This window comes from Hyla sarda, chromosome 5 (genome assembly GCF_029499605.1).
Source record: "Hyla sarda isolate aHylSar1 chromosome 5, aHylSar1.hap1, whole genome shotgun sequence".
NCBI lineage: Eukaryota > Metazoa > Chordata > Amphibia > Anura > Hylidae > Hyla > Hyla sarda.
Genome location: NC_079193.1, coordinates 164,208,958 through 164,230,859, shown reverse-complemented (window position 1 = coordinate 164,230,859; position 21,902 = coordinate 164,208,958). Strand labels below are relative to the sequence as shown.

The following is a 21,902-nucleotide window of genomic DNA, read 5'->3' as shown; positions in this document are numbered from 1 at the left end:
GCTGTATTTTTTGGAGGAGACCAGCCCCATCCTTATAACCGGGTCCACCCCTATTGCAAATTCCTAATTTAGGCCTCAAATGCGCATGTCGCTCTCTCACTTCAGAGCCCTGTCGTATTTCAAGGCAACAGTTTAGGGCCACATATGGGGTATCTCCGTACTCGGGAGAAATTGCGTTACAAATTTGGGGGGGATTTTTCTCCCATTACCCTTTGTAGAAATGGTAAATTTTGAAAAAAAAACTGCACTTTAGTGAAAAATGTTTATTTTAATTTACACATCCGAATTTAACGAAAAGTCGTCAAACACCTGTGGGGTGTTAAGGCCATGGCGTTTTTTTTTTTTGCTGTTCTGGCACCATAGGGGCTTCCTAAATGTGACATGCCCCAAAAACCATTTCAGCAAAATTCGCTCTCCAAAATCCCGTTGTCGCTCCTTCCTTTCTGAGCCCTCTACTGCGCCCGCCGAACACTTGACATACACATATGAGGTATTTCCTTACTTGAGAGAAATTGGGTTACAAATTTTGGGGGGCTTTTTCTCCTATTACCCCTTGTAAATTTTCAAAAACTGGGTCTACAAGAACATGCGAGTGTAAAAAATGAAGATTTTGAATTTTCTCCTTCACTTTGCTGCTATTCCTGTGAAACACCTAAAGGGTTAAACTTTTTGAATGTCATTTTGAATACTTTGAGGGGTGCAGTTTTTATAATGGGGTCATTTGTGGGGTATTTCTAATATGAAGGCCCTTCAAATCCACTTCAAAACTGAACTGGTGCCTGAAAAATTCAGATTTTGGAAATTTTGTGAAAAATTGGAAAATTGCTTCTGAACTTTGAAGCCCTCTGATGTCTTCCAAAAGTAAAAACATGTCAACTTTATGATGCAAACATAAAGTAGTCATATTGTATTTGTGAATCAATATATAATTTATTTGGAATGTCTGTTTTCCTTACAAGCAGAGAGCTACAAAGTTAGAAAAATGCTAAATTTTCTGCGGTATTTTTTCATCAAATTTTGGAATTTTTCACCAAGAAATTATGCAAGTATCGACAAAAATTTACCACTAACATAAAGTAGAATATGTCACGAAAAAAAATTCTCGGAATCAGAATGAAAATTAAAAGCATCCCAGAGTTATTAATGCTTAAAGTGACAGTGGTCAGAATTGCAAAAAATGCTCCCGTCCTTAGTGTTATAATGGGCTCCGTCCCCAAGGGGTTAAAGGGGTATTCCAGGAAAAAACTTTTTTTTATATATATCAACTGGCCCCAGAAAGTTAAACAGATTTGTAAATGACTTCTATTAAAAAATCTTAATCCTTTCAGTACTTATGAGCTTCTGAAGTTAAGGTTGTTCTTTTCTAAGTGCTCTCTGATGAAACCTGTCTCGGGAAACGCCCAGTTTAGAAGAGGTTTGCTATGGGGATTTGCTTCTAAACTGGGCGTTTCCCGAGACAGGTGTCATCAGAGAGGACTTAGACAGAAAAGAACAACCTTAACTTCAGAAGCTCATAAGTACTGAAAGGATTAAGATTTTTTAATAGAAGTAATTTACAAATCTGTTTAACTTTCTGGAGCCAGTTCATATATATATATATATATATATATATATATATATATATATATATATAAAAAGTTTTTCCTGGATAACCCCTTTAATAATTTACTACAGGGATAGAAAAGTTGGGTGCCATACTATTTGCGTGATTGTCAGGCGGAGGTGGTGAATTCAACCTCAGATTATTAGCTATTATAGTGAAATGTCTCGCTAAGGTAAGTTTTCTAATGTATTGATTTAAATCAAGAAAGAGTTGAAATTCATTCGGGTTAGCCATCGGACAAAAAGATAAACCTTTATATAAGAGACATATTTCATTTTCTGAAAGTAAATAGGAAGAAAAATTGAAAAGTTTTCTTTTTTAGTTGTTCCAGATGGAATTGAGTGGTGTCTTTGTGATTGGCCAAGTATGGAGTATATTGCCCTCATTATCTCCACAGTGCCAACATTTATTGCTTTCCTAAGCATACATTTTATGTATTTGGTGTGGGACTCGATACCATCTTGTCAGTATCTTATAGTTGGCCTCTTGTTTATTCACGCTGACTGACGAACAGTGAGCTAGTTTAAAAATCTTTATCTGTAAAAACAGGGAGCTAGTCGCCTGAGGTCCCTAACCAAAATTTGTATATTTTTGAGTGTGCGTTTTTCACTTGGTTTTTATCTGTGCATAGTTCCTCAAATGCTGTTACGTGCTGTATAAATGAATCTGGGCTTGGTAATGTGTACAAAAAGTGTCTCAGCTGCATAGCTCTCCAGTAGCCTAAAGGGGCAGGTATACTTTCCTCAAGCATGTTTATCCACTCCCCTGTATCTGTTTCAATTCTCAGCTGGCATACCCTGTACTTATACTCTTCTAACCACCGGCAAAATATCAGGTCATTTAATCCTGGGGGAAATTATCGGATATAAAGACGAATTAAAAGGGAGTAACTGTCTTTGTTCCCTAGAATCGTTACACACACCCCAGGTCGGCCCAATCGTAGGATGTTTCCTCAAGCCCTTAATCTCCAACTCATTACACCATGGGAGGCAGCTGAGTGGTATTGGTGTTTAAGCTTGTTCAATCGTCACCCATGGCTTCTTGTCTCCCCTTCTGCACCAATCAAGCACTCTTACCAAAAGGGAAGCTATATAATAGCCCCTTAAATCTGGGAGCCCTATCCCCCCGGTTTCCTTCCATCGGCATAATATTTCTCTTTTCAAGCGTGTTTTTTTCCCTCCCCAAAAGAAATTACTTTGAATTGTCGCTATGGTCTTAAAAAAGGAGAAAGGAGTAACTCACTTGGAGTGAAGATCCCTCAGCACTTCCAGACACATCAGAAGATATAAAACACAAGCTTTTATTTTATCTTCTTAAAAAACATCAGGGTAGCAAATCATGTTAAAACATGGACTGATGCGTTTTGGCTGTGTAGCCTTTCTCAAGGTCTGCTCAAGACAAATATAATATGCCGAATAAATACACAAATGCATACAAAGCTCCTCCCTGTTTTCCACATCACTTAAGGGATGTGCACAACAGGGAGGAGCTTTGTATGCATTTGTGTATTTATTCGGCATATTATATTTGTCTTGAGCAGACCTTGAGAAAGGCTACACAGCCAAAACGCATCAGTCCATGTTTTTAACATGATTTGCTACCCTGATGTTTTTTAAGAAGATAAAATAAAAGCTTGTGTTTTATATCTTCTGATGTGTCTGGAAGTGCTGAGGGATCTTCACTCCAAGTGAGTTACTCCTTTCTACTACGTACCTTGCCCGCGGCAGCAATGCCCTGACAGCACCTGGAACAATCAGGAATCATGGCAGCTACATCTTCCATGGAGAGGTGAGTGGACTTTGCCTTCTTTTTGCTTAAAAAAGGAATTTGGAATCTCCACCGTCAGGCACTTAGAGGCATACAATATTTTTGGTAAAATAGACATTTTGAAGAGTGCAGATCAACCAGACCATGAAAACAAGTTCCCTGACCATTTTCCACACATACTTTGGCTCTGCGTGACTAATGGTGGGAAGTTTATCTTATATAATGCTTCTGGATCTGCTGGAATCCATACTACCAATAGCTTGTTTCGCCCATTTGAAACTAAACGCTAATTTAAGTTGCTCTGTCATTTTGTTTTGGAGAGAAACATTAAGCGCTTCTGACTTCCCATAATTGATTTTATAATAGAGAGTCGCGCATATAACTCTAACTCCTTCATCAGAGATGGTAGTGAAGTTAATGGGTTTGAGATAGAGAATACCAAATCATCGGCATATGCTGCCACCTTATGCTTTACTCCCTGGACTACTAATCCCCTAGGTCTTCACTTGCTCGTATCCTGCAAAGAAATGGCTCCAATGCCAATATGAAGACCAGGGGGGTAGGGGGAAGCCCTGTCTTGTCCCATTCCCCATGGGGAACTCCTCCGACAGTACCCCATTTGCTCTAACTTTCCCTGGCGGGGATTGATACATTCCCAAAGTCCATTTCAGAAAATGTTCCTGCACTCCCATATGTCTCATTGTCTCTTCCATTAATAGTTTGGTAGTTGCTTATAGTACCCCAGAGTCAGGCCATCCGGGCCCTTTGCTTTTGCTACCTTGGTTTGATTTATCACTTGGTCTAATTCTTCTTGTGTTATTTCTTTTTCTAATAGTTCTATTTCATTACTGTTCAGCTGGGGTAGACCAGAATTAACTATGTAATCCTTCACTTTTGCGCGAAATTCTTTACATAAATTTGCTAGATTATGTTCCTTAATATTGTAAAAGTTTTTGTAGTAAACTCTGAACGTCTCTGCTATCTCTTTTAGTCTATGAACAATCCCCTATGAATTATGATGTATTTTAGCTATGTATGACCGCAAGGCTTGAATTCAGGCAGCTTTCGCTAATGAATTACCAATCTTATTACTTTATTCATACGCCTTACTTCTGTTATTTAATAATTTTCTTTTTGCTTCAGCTACCAAAACTTGTCTCAGTTCCTCTTGCTTATTACGGGCAGCTATACTTATATTAGGGTTGGTTTCACTTTTCTGGATTACTTCTAGTTCCCTCAGTTCTTCTAACAGTTTATTTATTTTATATGTTTTTAAATTTTTTTTATTCGTGACACATGTTCGACCAGGATGCCCCTGGCTACACATTTGTGTGCCTCCCAGACCACTACCGGGGAGATTCCATGTGTGTTATTTCTCTCAAAATATTCCTTTAACTCTACTGTATGATCTTTTAATATCACTTTGTCCTGAAGGAGGAGAGAATTTAATCGCCAATTCCATTCTCTGGGGGTTATCGTTGACATATTAATCAATATTTTTATCAAAGCATGATCGGCGGATATAATAGTGTCAATTGAAGTGGTCTGTAGCGAGTCTAAGTCCTGTTGTTTCATAAAAAAATAATCATTGAGAAAGAATCGTGTACTAGAGAATAATATGAATAATCTCTATCGCTTGGATGTAAGATTTGCCACACATCCACCAATTGAAATCCATGCAAAACTTTTTTACATTGCAAAGGATTCACCATTCTAACGTGTGACATACCTCTGGAGGTATCCAGCTAAGGGTCTATTGCAAAATTAAAATTTCCCTCCCAGGACTAACATCCCCTCCATAAACCCTTCTAATATCTTCAATATTTGAGTCAGCGCTTGTCCTTGCTTTATATTGAGAAGATATACAGATGCGAAAGTGGTTTTCTGAGTGCCAATTATTCCTTTAATAAATATAAATCTTGCTTCCGCATCTGTGCTGCTCCCCAAAAATTCCCAAGGAATATTCTGAGATACCAGTATACTTGTGCCTCTTGCTTTTGGGTCATCTGTATAGCTATGGTATGCTAATGTGTATGGTTTACATGCTAGTTTAAATTGGTGGGAGACCCTATAATGTGTCTCCTGTAAAAAAAAAAATCATATCCAATCCTTCTTTTTTAAGCAGTTTCCCCAGAATTGACCTTTTTCCTGCATCATACAAACCCCTCAGATTTAATGAACCTATGTTTATTTTACCTATTTTCCCCATTGTTACATAGGGTTGTGGAAAACCATGTGTAAGCACGTCAAAGAGCGCCCAGTAATATTCACTTTAATAATATCTTATCCTCTTCACCCTTAGTAATTTGCGTAACAAAAAAATATCTAAATTAGCTTAACAAGAAATCATAAGAGAGGACCAGACAGAGCAAAAATGAGAAAAAGCAAAACGAGAAGCATATTTGTTGACTCCAGTACGCTTAAATTTAACGCTAAGTAGGCCCTATGCAAAGTAGCTTCTCAGGCAGGGGGTTCATTGCTCATTTCCTTTAAATGACCAGGTATTGGGAACCACTCTAGCCAGTTCAGTATCTCTATAGGGCCCACATTTAAAAAAGCAAATAACTCAAACAAATCCTCATGTCTATAAAGGATAAACGTTTCTGGTGGAATGGGTGTCCCCAGTGATACGTGGCTCCCGATTTCTTAATTTTTGCCAATAGTGGATGCATGAGGTGTCTCATTTGCAATGTGCGGTTTGAAAAATCAGCAAAAACACAGATCTGAGCTCCTTCAAATTCTACTGCATCCATTTGTCTAGTGGCCGTCATAATCAGATCTTTATCCAGGTAATAATGTAGCCTGCAAATTACATCTCGGTGTCTCTGCAAATCTCGCTTATCCAATCGTGCCACTCTATGTACTCTGTCTATCATGAAGGTTGCTTCTGGAGGGCGCGCAGTTATCTTATTAAATAATCCCATTACACACCTGTGCAGACTATCTTGTTGGTATAGCTCTGGAAGGCCTTTCAATCTAATATTATTTCGCCTCCCTCTATTCTCTTGGTCATCCAAGCATAATGACAGATATTGCAATTGTTCTGACACTTTAGTAGTTTTTACTTCTAGTCCAGTTACTCTCGTATCTATTGCTATATTAGCTTTCTCTGTTGCGGTTATACGAGTCGCTAATTCTTGAATATCAGCCCTTATCTCTGCAACAGCCTGCTGTTGTGTTTGTTGAATGTGTTTCACTGCACTATCCAAGTCATTTTTTGAAGGTAGTGCTTGAATAAGTGGGCAAAGTAATAGAAATTCTGAATTTGTCCTGCTCTTGTCCTCTACCACAGTAAAAATTATTTGTTATTCCATTTCTTCCCTTCTCCTCCCCTTTTTTGGCCTAACTGAAGTGTTTAGTTGCCAGCTATTAATCCCATTTACTTCTTCCACCCAAAATATATCCTCTGGTCTCTGCCTTAGACCTTGCACAGACCCTTTGCTAGCCCTCTGCAGTGCTTCCACACGTGACCCAGTTGTTACATAGCAATCAGTAGTATTAGGAAAAAGTTAATTACCTTCTTCTGAATTTTCATTGTCCTGACTGCTGCTAGTATATCTTGGACCCTTCAGCAGACTGCCCCTGCCTCTTTGTCATGGGCCCCAGCAATCAACTGCTCCATTGCTGCTGTAGCCCCTTGAATGCCCTGTGTTTGCAGGAAGCGGTCCAGTCCCGTAGGCTTTGGGGTCTCGCGAGATTCCATGTTTCCGACTGCCATGTCAGCTGATCGGTCAGCTGACCTCGCTATTTCAGCTGGTCCTCTATGTCGGGCTGTGTCCAGGATCTTGAAGCTCTGTGACGTGCGGTATGGAAGATTCACAGCTGAACGCCGGCAGGCTGTCATCACACACACCAAGCCGCTGGGTCTAACCGCAGGTATGAATGATTGTCTGGGTGGTTATGGAGGGAGGGAGAGAAGGGAATAAGCTCCAAAAGGCCTGCTTAGGAAGTGCTATTAGGGCCAGCAGCCAACACCAATCAGGGCTTCAGAAGGTTGAGGGAGCCCGGGAAAAGGCAGTAGAGAGCTGGGAGGATTATTTGCTAGCTGCCCTGGGTCTCTGCTGACGAGCTCAGCGATGTGTCCTCACACTGCCATGGCTCGGCCACTCCCCTTCAGTTAACTACTACTATATAATATTACATGCCCCCTGACGAAGCAATAGAGGTGAAAACATACGTTCAAGTTAGGAGGTGAGGTATCTACGAGCAGAGTGCACGGCCCATTCCAACTTATGGTGTTTAGACACAGTTTGTTTTCATCCTTTTAACTCCTTGGTCTTCTGTTAAAAGGGTATATTATCCTATACTTGTGAATATACCTATTAATAGTAATATGTATACTTACTATTGTTACTATGTTAAACCGTGCCCTTTTACTATACATGGATATTTTACTGTGAGTTTACCCCTCCATTGCTTGCTTGTACTTTTGCATTACCAATATTCTTATGAATTGATATTTTAATAATGTATGTGCTTTTTTTATTTGTTGAATAAAGATTGTTGCATAAATTTGTATTTACTTCACAAGTAGAAAAGACAGACGTGCATTGGAGCACTCACCTCGGACACCAGACAATTTCTTTTGAAGGTGCTTTTATTTCATGCTTGTATGATTGCAGAAAAACAAATTGGTATTTACTTCTTGTGGCTTAATTTTTTGGATGCGACAGAATATAATATATAACAGTCCCTCATGTGGCTTTATCAACGAAAAATGTATTGCTTTTGAAATACAGAGGTGACAAAGCTAGTTGTGTCCCGAATGCCAAAATTGGCATAGGCAAATAAAAAATAAAAAAAATAAAAAACACAGAAAAATTGCCAGAACAGCTACCTAATACACAGGTGCACACTTCTGTGACAAATACAGTATATACAAAATAGGAGGTCGCAGAAGCACTCTTGGTCAAAAAATGAAATGGAGTCTCTTAGCATGGTGGATGGGGGACACATTTTGGTCAAAAAGTGTGCTAAGAGCCTCCAATTTTTGACCAAGAGTGTTTCTGCAACTTTCTATTTTGTATACCTTGCTTCCTCAAATAGTTAAAGGCGTATTCCAGGCAAAAACTTTTTTTTTATATATCAACTGGCTCCAGAAAGTTAAACAGATTTGTAAATTACTTCTATTAAAAAATCTTAATCCTTCCAATAGTTATTAGCTTCTGAAGTTTTCTGTCTAACTGCTCAGTGATGATGTCACGTCCCGGGAGCTGTGCATGATGGGAAAATATCCCCATAGGAGTTGCACAGCTCCCGGGACGTGAGTCATCAGAAAGCAGTAAGACAGAAAACAGCAACTCAACTTCAGAAGCTAATAACTATTGGAAGGATTAAGATTTTTTAATAGAAGTAATTTACAAATGTGTTTAACTTTCCGGAGCCAGTTGATATATAAAAAAAAGTTTTGGCCTGGAATACCCCTTTAATAAAAAATTTTATATAAACAACATTTCCTCAAGTTTTAGAGTCTCTCTGATGGGATACATTTGTATATATGATGTTTTACATACTAGTAGGCTTCTTATTATGGTAAATAGTGAGAGTAAGATTAGAATGGGAGTTTTGTAGAATGTGACCATCACATAAAGCTGTTACATATTATGTCTTCCTGTATTTTAGTAACAATCATGGCCAGTTAAGCTATTTTTGCAGATGCTAATGGCTGTTATTGTGCATTTACCTCAGATAAAATATGGATGATTTCTATAATTAGCAGAAGCGTTTTGTGTTTCTCCACATTCTATGTGATGCACAGATTCCTTTAATTGCTTTCAGGATTACGAAAAACATGGGGAGGAAACTGGATCTTTCCGGCCTGACTGAAGATGAAGCTGAACATGTCCTTCAGGTTGTCCAGCGTGATTTTAGCCTAAGGAAGAAAGAGGAGGAAAGGTTAAGGTACTGTAGGACATTTATTTCTTTGATGATAAAAGGGACATGATGTGTGTGCCATATTATATGTGAATCTCGTGAATACAGTTTTTCATTTTCTGCTGTACTGTTGGATTCCACATCCTCATGCATCAGCATCATTACTTTGACACTAACTGGACAAATGTGTCGCAGCAACAGTGTCACTTCATATTGTATCACCCATGACAAGTTTGCTTAATGTATTACACTATTGCTTTTTTTTTCTTTTCATGGTTCATGGTTCCACTTAAGACACCACTAAAACATATTTTTAAAGCAAGGGCCTATATTCCCTGCTGTATTTTAGACTATGATTGTACTCTTTTGGATTATGTTCTCATGGCACCAACAATCTTTATTGGATGGTTCTGCGATTGTAGAACTTGCTGACATGAATATTAAAGGACATCTGTAGTGCAATAAAGGATAGGGGATAAGTTATATATCATGGGGGGTCCGATCGCTGGGGCCAGCCGCGATGTCCCGGATGGGGCTTCGGCAGTATGCTGGAAAGGGAGCATTCCGTCCCCGCATGACGCAATGGCCGACATGCCCGCTCCATGTACCCCATAGAAAGGGGGCATGTCTGCCGCGGCTTTCTGCTGGAGACAACACTGCACTTCCTGCAGACTGCCGCGTTCCCGTCCAGAAGATCACGGAGGGCCCCAGCGCTTGGGCCCCCCTCGATCTATAACTTACCCCCTATCCTTCTGGTAGGGGATAAGTTATAATGCACTACAGATGTCCTATATATATATATATATATATATATATATATATATATATATATAATATTTCATCTAATCTTTTAGAGACCCTTGAATATTCCAAAGGTCTTTTCTTGGAATGCATGACATAACTTAAATTTAAGTTGTACAAAGGGAGATGTATTTGCCTTGATGGATAAAAATGGTTATAACAAAATGTTTATTGGTTACACAAAGTAACCAGATTTTGTACTAGCCATCATGTCCCCTCCCATAGACATGAATGGAGGGGGTGTGGCATGACATCACGAACATGGAAACTCCAAGCTCCCCAGTGGCGACCCTGACTAAACATAACTTTTGATACATCTCTATGACATGTCAAACGTTTTTGTAAATGACAGTGACACTTAGTTTTGCCTTGTTGCCCAATAGAACTAAGCATCGCCTTAGAGTATAAATTGTGACTTGTATGGGTTACATGTTTATAATGAAGAAGAAGATCGGTAACAGTGATTCAATAAGTGGCAGCAGCGTGTGTGTGGACTGTATTGGGGACATGTTATGTTCAATTTGTAGCTTGGCAAAGCAGCAAGTGTAGAGTAGTGTTTACCTCAGAGACTAGGTTTACACTACGTAATTTCAAAATGGAATTCCGCTTTGAAATTCCACTAGGAAATTCTGCTGGAACAGAATTCCATTGCTTTCAAGGAGATTCCGTACACAGTGTACACTATGGAATTTCAGTGGTAGACGTTCAAAAATTCTGCCACCAAAAAATAACTCACCTTAGTAAATTGCTGTCTATGAGGAGGGCAATGTACACGTGGTCCTAGCGCCAGCTGATTCAGGCAGCACTGGTCACTCACATCATAAAGGCAGAAAGAGTCCTTCTGCCACATGGACTTTCTACAGGGTGCTGCTTCGAAAACGCACTTCTACATTTTCTGCTGTGTGCTACTTGAGGGCACAGTTTGATATTTGCGACTTTTTGATGTGTGTCATCAGTTCAGTTTCATGTCATCTTTTGCTCTTCATTGAACTTTCACTTCACAGATATGATTCCTACTACATTCATAGCCCACATGAAAAAACTATTTTGACAAAAATGCAAGTTGACATTTAAGTCATTGATGTAAAAACATTAGTGGTTCAAAACAATGCAGTTCTAGATGAATTGGGATAATCACAGTAGCCTCAAAAAAAAAAAAAAAAGTAGATTGGGGCCAATATTTATTAAATATTATATAAATACTGTGTTTCTGTGGGATGCTGTGATTGTCTAGCACGTTGCAGTTTTTTGACAGTTAATTAGCAATATACTATCATAATATGCAATACATGGATCCTGAAGCCAAATCTAATAAGGGTGACATCTGTACAGAATTGGTATATCGTTCCTATGCAAATCAGCTACCCTCCAGACTAAAACAACTGCCTCTCCATTGCCAACTAAAGGTATCTATTAATGTCTGACCATTTAAGAGCCTTAAACGTTTTTACTCCTGGTCAGTATAGAGTAGAGTTACACAACAGCTGGATCTCAAAAGGGTGCCAAACAGCTGCTTTAATGTGTTACTCTGGTGCTCCAGCGTTCCAAACATTTTGTTGAAAATAAGAAAATTGGGGCTCAATCCAAAATTATATTTATATATCAAATGACTGGGTGCTGCTCAGTGATAAGAAACAACTAATACTCATAGACAAAAACAAAACTCAAACACAGCAGCACACCAAAATATAGCAGTAATTGAAATCTTTATTGCACAATTTTCCTGTATACAAACAATACACATATATATGAAAGATGTTCTAAAAACAATTTAAAAAAAATGGCCCACAAGAGCCTTAGCACAACCCTAGGGAGGGGCCATGCCCTCCCCTAGAGATTGGCACCCATCCTTGGAGAAGAAATAATACTCCAGCTGATGATGTAAAAGGGCTTACAAAACAAACAATACTGCACTATAAATCACAAGTATACAGTGTCCTGTTGTAATTAGAGTTGAGCGAATTTTTGAAAAATTAGATTCTGCCGATTCGCTGAATTTTCCAAATAAAATTAGTTTTGGTTTGAATTTATTTGCGGCAAATCACTATTAAAAAGGCTATTCCTGGCCTACAGAGAGCCTCAGTAGGGGTGTAGAACCATTTGCCTTGCTGTAACATGCATAGGGAGTGTGCTTGGTTAGTGAAATAATAATGTTTTTCAGTATGACATGCAGATTAGAAGCATCGCTATTAGAATCACTGTCACAGAGCGGCACAATGACAGAGCCTAAAGGTGGCATCAGTATGAGGAGACCATATAGTGGCTGAATTACACAGTGTAGAGGTGGCGGCATCATGAGGAGACCATATAGTTCCTGAATGACACAGCGTGGAGGTTGCAGCAGCATGAGGAGACCATATAGTGGCTGAATGACCCAGCCTGGAGGTGGCAACAGCCTGACGAGACCATCGGGCCTCACAATTGAAAAGATTAAAGAAGATTTCAAATTGATGAACCTAAAAAGTTTTTATTTAATGTGCCAGCAGCATGAGGAGACCACATGGCAGTACACTGAGACTGCCTGGAGGTGGCAGCAGCAAGAGGAGACCATATAGGGGCTGAATGACACAGCCTGGATTTGGAAACAGCAAGAGGAGACCATATAGTGGCTGAATGACACAGCCTGGAGTTGGCATCAGCAAGAGGAGAACATATAGTGGCTGAATGACACAGCCTGGAGGTGGCAGAAGCTGAGGAGACCATATAGAGGCTGAATGACGCAGCATGGAGGTGGCGGAAGCATGATGAGACCATATAGTGGCGAAATGACACAGCCTGGAGTTGGTGGCAGCAAGAGGAGCCTATATATAGTGGCTGAATGACACAGCCTGGAGTTTGCAGCAGCAAGAGGAGACCATATAGTGGCTGAATGATACAGCCTGGAGGTGGCAACAGCCTGACAAGACCCTAGGGCCTCACAATTGAAAAGATTAAAGATATTTTTTAACATTTAAATTAAAGATTTTAAATTGATGAACCTAAAAAGTTTTATTTAATGTGCCAGCAGCATGAGGAGACCATATTGCAGTACAGCGAGACAGCCTGGAGGTGGCAGCTGCAAGAGGAGACAATATAGGGGCTGAATGACAGCCTGAAGTTGGCAACAGCAAGAGGAGACCATATAGTGGCTGAATGACACAGCCTGGAGTTGTCGGCAGCAAGAGGATACCGTATAGTGGCTGAATGACACAGCCTGGAGGTGACGGCAGCAAGAGGAGACCATATAGTGGCTGAATGACAAAGTCTGGAGTTGGCGGCAGCAAGAGGAGACCATATAGTGGCACAATGACACAGCCTGGAGGTGGTGGAAGCATGAGGAGACCATATAATGGCTGAATGACACAGCCTGGAGTTGGCGGAAGCATGAGGAGACCATATAGTGGCTGAGTGACACAGCCTGGAGTTGGCAGCAAGAGGAGACAATATAGTGGCTGAATGACACAGTCTGGAGCTGGCATCAGCATGAGGAGAACATATAATGGCAGTATGAGACAGCCTGGAGCTGGCATAAGCATGAGGAGAACAAATAGTGGCAGTATGAGACAGCCTGGAGCTGGCATCAGTATGAGGGGGAACATATGGTGGCAGAATGAGACAGCCTGGAGCTGGCATCAGCATGAGGAGAACATATGGTGGCAGAATGAGACAGCCTGGAGCTGGCATCAGCATGAGGAGAACATATGGTGGCAGTATGAGACAGCCTGGAGTTGGCATCAACATGAGCAGAACATATGGTGGCAGTATGAGACAGCCTGGAGCTGGAATCAGCAGGAGGAGAACATATGGTGGCAGTATGAGACAGCCTGGAGCTGGCATCAGCATGAGGAGAACCAATGGGGGCAGTATGAGGCAGCCTGGAGCTGGCATCAGCATGAGGAGAACATATGGTGGCAATATGAGACAGCCTGGAGCTGGCATCAGCATGAGGAGAACATATGGTGGCAGTATGAGACAGCCTGGAGCTGGCATCAGCATGATCAGAACATATGGTGGCAGTATGAGACAGCCTGGAGCTGGCATCAGCATGAGGAGAACATATGGTGGCAGTATGAGACAGCCTGGAGCTGGCATCAGCATGAGGAGAACATATGGTGGCAGAATGAGACAGCCTGGAGCTGGCATCAGCATTTGGAGAACATATGGTGGTAGTATGTGACAGCCTGGAGTTGGCATCAGCATTAGGAGAACATATGGGGGCAGTATGAGACAGCCTGGGGCTGGCATCAGCATGAGGAGAACATATGGTGGCAGAAATAGACAGCCTGGAGCTGGCATCAGCATGGGAAGAAAATATGGTGGAAGAATGAGACAGCCTGGAGGTGGCATCAGCATGAGAAGAATGTATGGTGGCAGAATGAGACAACCTAGAGCTGGCAACAGCATGAGGAGAACATATGGTGGCAGAATGACACAGCCTGGAGCTAGCATCAGCATGAGGAAAAAATATGGTGGCAGAATGAGACAGCTTGGAGATGGCATCAGCAGCATCAGGAGTCCTGAAAGTGACCCGGTGACAGAGTGGGGCGGTGGGTGGCAATACCAGTACCCGGTGAGGAAGGTGGGTGAAAAAAGGAGAACTTGGCATCAGATGGGTGGCAGGATCAGAATAGTAGTTGAGGCAGGTAGGCAGAAGAAAACGGTCTCTTTTGTAAAAGTGTTAGTGTGCACAAGTTAGTATTAAGGATATGCATTACGTAAAACCTAACTTTTGATAATATGCTTAGGATAAAATATATGGACCCCAAATAATTTGGAAATCAAACAAAAGGTGTGCAAAAAACACCATGTGCCACCTACACCACCAAGTATTGATGTGATGCAAAGACCTCTAAAAGGTGGAAGGGAACAACATATGGTCCATTGTAAATGGTGGGGGTAAAAACTTCCCCTGTAAATCCCTACTCTCGCATTAATTCCCTTCTTGGCAAGTGTTACTTGCCCTAAAATGGGTGGCCCCACACAGGAATCTCTCCCTATTTCCACCTACAAACACTGCCAGTTTCCAGTGTTTTTATGTGGAAATAGGGAGAGGTTCCTGTGTGGGGCCGCCCTTTGTAAGACGAGTAACACTTTCCTCAAAAAGGTGGAAAGGAACAACGTTTTGTCTATTATAGCAGGTGGGGGGAAAACTTCCCCTTCAATGCCCTACTCTCGTCCTATTAATTCCCTTCTAGGCAAGTGTTACTCACCCTAAAAAGGGCAGACCTACAGAATAAAAATAAAATGTAATTTTTACCGAAAAATTTACTGCGTAGAAACGGAAGACCCCAAAATTTACAAAATGGCGTTTTTTCTTCAATTTTGTCGTACAATAATTTTTTTTTCCCGTTTCGCCGTAGATTTTTGGGTTAAATTACTGCTGTCATTACAAAGTAGAATTGGTGGCACAAAAAAATAAGCCATCATATGGTTTTTTAGGTGCAAAATTGAAAGGAAGAAATGAAAGTGCAAAAACTGAAAAATGCTTGGTCCTTAAGGGGTTAATAATGCGAGAGTAGGGCTTTACAGGTGAAGTTTTTACCCCCACTGGGGACCATACGTTGTTCCCTTCCACCTTTTAGAAGTCTTTGCATCACACCAATACTTGGTGGTGTAGGTGGCACATGGTGTTTTTTGCACACCTTTCCTTTTGATTTGATTTCCAAAATACTTTGGGTCCATATATTTTATCCTAAGCATATTATCAAAAGTTATGTTTTGCATAATGCATATCCTCAATACTAACTTGTGCACACTAATACTTTTACAATAGAAACAGTTTTCTTCTGCCTACCTGCCTAAGCTACTATTCTGGGGTCCATCCATACTATTGGGGTCCATACATTTTATCCTAAGAAAAGATAAGTTTTAGCTAATGCATATCCTCAATACTTACTTGTTGTCTGATGCAGAGGAATTTCTGTAACTGGGGAGCAGCACCTTAAATATGTTTAGCACTATCCATATTTGTGAAGTGTTGGTGTGGCACCATGGTCAATCTACTCTAAAGCATCAGGCATTGGTGGGTGGAAATCCTGGCTGATCCATGCTTGATTCATCTTCACATAGGTCAGTCTCTCCACATTTTTTGTGGACAGACAAGTTCTCCTTGGGGTTACTATGGCCCCTGCCACAATAAACACCCGCTCTGATGGCACACTACTGGCCAGGCAGGATAGCTTTTCCAGGGCAAACTCTGCTAATGGTGGCCACACAAAGTTTGGCTGCACAGAGATCCAGCGGATATTCAAGGTGTATTGGCAGGGTCATGTCAAGGTATGCCACCACCTGTTGGTTCAGGTTCTGCTCCAGGTCTACCTGCTGCTGATGAGTTGCTTTACTATGCGGGTGAAGAAAACTACTCATCAGCGACTATAGACTCAGGCTGCTGCTGATGGAGCTGGTACTGCTCCTGCCACCCCACCACTCCCCAGCAGCCATGGCAGTGGAAGGTGAGCGCAGAGGGCCCCCAGAGTCAGACATGCAAGAGGATGGACGATGGCGCAGATAGGCATCGGCCAACTGACTACATAGGATGTCTCTGTAGTAGGTCAGTTTGTCCTCCCTCTCAGTGGGTGTAAGAAAGGCCCCCATTTTGTGCCGGTAGCGAGAGTCCAATAAGGTGAAGAGCCAGAAGTAATTCCCCTGCCGAATGATGACAATTCGGCGGTCAATAAATGCAATTGAGCATGCATCGTGCCATTTGTGCAAGTGACTCGGAGGGACTCCCTGCCTCCATCTGTACTGCATACTGCCACGGTGTGTCTGGGTCCTCTGCCTCGTCTTCCTCATCACCATCTAGCTCCTCTGGCTGCTCCTGCTCCTCCTCTCCTGCCAGATGACTATAAAAACTGACAATTTCACGAAACCTAAACTGTGCTCCACTGTCCCCCTCCTCCACCAGTTCAGCCCCCATGGGGCTCATGTGGCCATGAGATGTAGGCGCCACGTCTTTAGTGCCCTGACCAGCCATCATTTCCAACAAGTGTTGTCGTAAATGACGCAGTGGAATGACGTTGTTCATCCCATAATCCTGGCGACTGACTAAAAATGTGGCTTCCTCAAAGGGCCTGAGCAAACGACAGGTGTCACGTATGAGCTGCCACTGGTTGACATTGAAGTTACACAGAGGAGTCCCACTTTCCACTTAGATCATCAAGAAATCGGTGATGGCTTTTCTCTGAAGTTTATCCCCATCTGCAAGACATCCTAACAATGGGAAGGAAATTTTGCATGCACTTCAGCCACTCGTACACCGCAAAGCACACCCTCCATGGGCTGCAGCATCAGAACGGTATCCCCCAACATAGTCTGGTTTGCGATGTTTCTACACGCTGGAATTCCACTTCTGTTCCTTTAGTCGGTCCAACATATTGAGTGTGGAATTCCAGCGTGTAGAAACGTCGCAAACCAGACTATGTTGGGGGATACCGTTCGGATGCTGCAGCCCATGGAGGGTGTGCTTTGCGGTGTACGAGTGGCTGAAGTGCATGCAAAATTCCCTTCCCATTGTTAGGATGTCTTGCAGATGGGGATACACTTCAGGAACCGCTTGACAATCAGATTGTACACGCGTACCATGCAGGGCACATGGCTCAGGATTCCTTGTCACAACACAGACAAGATGTTCTTCCCATTGTCGGTCGCCATGGTTCCCATTTTCAGTTTTCGTGGAGTAAGCCATAATTTGATATCTTGATGAATGACTTTTAGCAGTTCCTCCCCTGTGTGACTCACCAAGGCAAACCATGTGAAGAGCAGCGTGACACCGCAGTGCCCGGCACGCATGATATGCTGGAGGGGCACTGAGACTTATCTGTGCAGTGGAGGCTGAGGACACGGTGGAGAATGAGAAGGCGAAGTCGCACACTGTCACGGCCTGAGAGCATGGAGGCGGAGGCGGAAGCAGCATGACCTGTCCAATTTGCTGTTGTGGCTGTGCACGAACCACATTCACCTAGTGGGCCATAAAGGACATGTATTGTCCCTGACCGTAGTTACAGCTCCACATGTCGCTGCTGCTGTGCACTTTGGTACAAACTGAGAGGCTCAAGGACTGGCCCACCTGCTACACCGCTGAGTAGCTGATTTTCCCACCAAAATTATGCAGGGCTGGTACTGCCTTTTTAGCAAAGAAATGACGGCTTGGGACTCTCCACCTCGGCTTGGTACAAGCCATCAGTTCTTTGAAAGGTGCAGAGTCCACCACTTGAAAAGGGAGGGACTGCAGCTCCAGCAACTTGGACAGGAGCACATTCAGCTTCTGCGCCGTTGGATGAGTGGCCGCATACAGTTTTCTCTTGGACATGACTTCGCCGATGGATTGCTAGCAGAATTAATGACTCGAAGTAGGAGGAGCAGGAGCATCTGGAGCGACAGAAGATGGGTATGACACACAACTCCCTTCTGCTGAGGTGGTGGAGCCTTAGCTGGCTGAAACAGGGAGCGGTGTGCCACTGAGTGATGCAGCAGGCTGGACCCCCACATTGGAGCCACAGTTCTCCCAGGCCACTTTATGGTAACACTGCATATGTTGACGCAGGGCCATGGTGCCAACATTGGGACCCTGGCCATGCTTTACCATCTGCAGACACATCTTGCATGTGGCCATGTTAACCTCCACCGGATGCTTGATGAAAAACTACTACACCGCTGAGTAGCTGATTTTCCAACCAACAGTCCGCACTGATTAACTACTACTGCCGCTGACTCCAGGAACCCCTGTTCCACTACCTCCCGGGAAGGCAGACTGCCGCCAAGCAGGTTGTCTACTAGTGTTGAGCGGCATAGGCCATATTCGAATTCGCGAATATTCGCGAATATATGGACGAATATTCGTCATATATTCGCGAATATTCGCATATTCGTTATATTCACGTTTTATTTTCGCACATGCGAATATTCGCGTATGCTAAAATTAACATATGTGAATATTAGCATATACAAAATTAGCATATGCGAAAATTCGCAAATGCAAACATTAGCATATGCTAATTTTCGCATATGCGAATTTTCGCACGCCAGTCTCACACAGTAGTATTAGAGCCTTCTTTACACCACACAAGCTGGAAGCAGAGAGGGGTGATCACTGTGATGTGTACTGGGAAAAAAAAAAAAAAAAAAAAAACAATATTCGTAATTACGAATATATAGCGCTATATTCGCGAAATTCGCGAATTCGCGAATATGCGATATTCGCGAATAATATTCGAATTGCGAATATTCGCGAGCAACACTATTGTCTACCCAGGGCATGTTTGGCTCTAGACTTTCCATTTCTGCCACCATGCTGACTGCCAACCATGCTACCACCTTGCTGACTCACGGGCAACCTGCAATCCTCTTTTCCTGATGATGATGAAGCCTCTTCTGCACCCGGCTCCCAAGTTTGATTGGCTTCATCATCATCGAGTTGTGTCTGCACGTCACTGATATCGTCCTCAGGTTCCTTAACAGTGTCTGCTTCAGGAGCCTGAACTCTCGCAACACCACCTCCCACGCCACTCTCCTCATCACTACTTGCCCACCTAGTGGAGGAAGCGGAGTAGCTTCTGACTGTCCTCTAGTAGATTGTCCTCACTAAATAGTGGAGCTGAACCCACAGCATATGATACTTCTGTGGGTGAGGGAACAGCATAGGAAAGAGGCAATAGGAGGACAGGGACTGCTCCCGGGCCATGCCAACTAAGGGTTGTATCTGAGGAACCCACCGACTGTTGACTGGAGATGTCAGATGTCACTTGTGATGAAGTGGATGACCTAGTTAACCAATCAATGATGGCAGATGGGTTGCTGGTGGAGACACGACCACTAGCGGATACCGGGAGCTCAGGCCTCTCGCTACGACTCCTTCTGCCACTCGCCCCTAGTCTGCTGCGACCTCTGCCTGCGCCTGATGAATTGAGGCCTCTGCCACTCCTCTGTGCACATACTGGCACTTATCTGCCTGACATACTTAGTGCGTATATGAGGGGAGTACAATACGCTCCACTACGCTTAAAACAGTATTTGTCTACAACACCAGCAGGTGTGTACTTTTGGCTGATCTTTCACAGTAACTAGGCCCTTAAGATTTTAACAGGAACAATATGGTACACCACTTAGATGTATGTATGTGGTATGCACTTATTAGGGGAGTACAATATGCTCCACAACGCTTAAAACAGTATTTGTCTACAACAGCAGCAGGTGTGTACTTTTGGCTGGCCTTTCAGAGTAAATAGGCACTTAAGACTTTAGTAGGAACAAATTAGTACACAACATAGATGTTCGTACCTGGTGTGCTCTTTTGAGGGGAGTACAATACGCTCCACTATGCTTAACCCCTTAACGACCATGGACGTGTATACACGTCCAATGGCCGTTACCGAGGTATGATGCAGGCTCCTGACTAGGGCCCGCGTCATACCGGCCGGCCCCCAGCTGATTCTTGCAGCTGGGGGCCGGCGTCAATAGCCGACATGCGGCTATTAACCGCAGCCGGCTATTAACCCTTTAGATCGCCGCTGACAAAGCTGACAGCGGCATCTAAAGGTGCCTGTATCCAGTCCCTGGTGGTCCAGTGGGGTGGATTGCTCCCCCGCAGCGTGATCGCGGGGGAGCGATCCACTACTGAGGTAGCCTGAGGGCTTACCTCTCCTCCTGTGTCGGCAACGGCTCTCTGAATGATACAGCCTGGCAGGACCAGGCTTTATCAATCGAGCGCAGAGCACACAGATGAATGGGATTGTATATAATCCCATTCATCTGTATGAGGAATCAAATGATTCCTCCTAAAAGTCCCCTAAGGGGACTAAAAGTGTAAAATAAAAAAAGGTTAAAAAAAAGTTTAACACACACACACATTAACCCCTTCCTTATTAAAAGTTTAAATCACCCCTTTTTCCCAAATTCCATATAAATAATATATAAACATAATAAAAATAAACATATGTGGTATCGCCGCGTGCGTAAATGTCCAATCTATAAACGTATATCATTAATGAAACCGCACGGTCAATGGCGTACGCGCAAAAAAAATTCAAAGTCCAAAATAGCGTATTTTGGGTCACTTTTTATATAATGAAAAAGTGAATAAAAAGCGATCAAAAAGTCCAATCAATACAAAAATGGTACCGATAAAAACTTCAGATCACATCGCAAAAAATGAGCCCTCATACCGCCCCATATGCAGAAAAAAAAAGTTATAGGGGTCAGAAAATGACAATTTTAAACGTATACATTTTCCTCCATGTAGTTATGATTTTTTCCAGAAGTACGACAAAATCAAACCTATATACGTATGGTATCATTTTAACCGTATGGACCTACAGAATAAAGAGAAGGTGTCATTTTTACCGAAAAATGTACTGCGTAGAAACGGAAGCCCCCAAAAGTTACAAAATGGCATTTTTTCTTCAATTTTGTCCACAATGATTTTTTTCCCGTTTTGCCATAGATTTTTGGGTAAAATGACTGATCTCTCAAGTAGAATTGGTGGCACAAAAAATAAGCCCTCATATGGATTTTTAGGTGCAAAATTGAAAGGGTTATGATTTTTAAAAGGTGAGGAGGAAAAAATGAAAGTGCAAAAACGGAAAAACCCGTGGTCCTTAAGGGGTTAAACCAGTATTTGTCTACAACAGCAGCAGGTGTGTACTTTTGGCTGGCCTTTGACAGTAACTAGAAAAACAAGTGCTCCATAGGGTAATATTGTTAATCCCCAGTGTGAGATAGAAAACGATTGATTGCTCACCCTGGGTGGTTGTGTAGCTTCATACACAACAATGACAATGGCACAAGATTAGTAGATCGTCTGCTGCCCTCCGATAAAATGGTATATGCAGTGGAATAAAATGGCTTCAATGAGGGAATCCGGCTTTCACAGCACTGACCAACC

The 21,902-nt window shown here is 42.4% G+C and overlaps 1 protein-coding gene and 1 long non-coding RNA gene across 7 annotated transcripts in view; one reads left to right on the top strand and one right to left on the bottom strand.

Moving 5' to 3' along the window:
* Nucleotides 1–21,902, top strand: part of MYRIP (myosin VIIA and Rab interacting protein) — a 717,726-nt gene that overhangs the window by 170,880 nt on the left and 524,944 nt on the right. For all 6 annotated transcript variants that reach the window (XM_056520618.1, XM_056520619.1, XM_056520621.1 and 3 more), the window contains one exon: nucleotides 9,149–9,271. In XM_056520618.1, the coding sequence (XP_056376593.1) occupies nucleotides 9,162–9,271 (110 nt within the window). In that variant the 5' untranslated portion in view covers nucleotides 9,149–9,161. The remainder of the gene's footprint in view (nucleotides 1–9,148; nucleotides 9,272–21,902) is intronic.
* LOC130273576 (uncharacterized) overlaps nucleotides 8,886–21,902 on the bottom strand; it is a 114,519-nt gene continuing 101,502 nt past the window's right edge. Inside the window, exon 3 of the long non-coding RNA XR_008844050.1 lies at nucleotides 8,886–9,242. This is a non-coding gene — a long non-coding RNA (uncharacterized LOC130273576). The remainder of the gene's footprint in view (nucleotides 9,243–21,902) is intronic.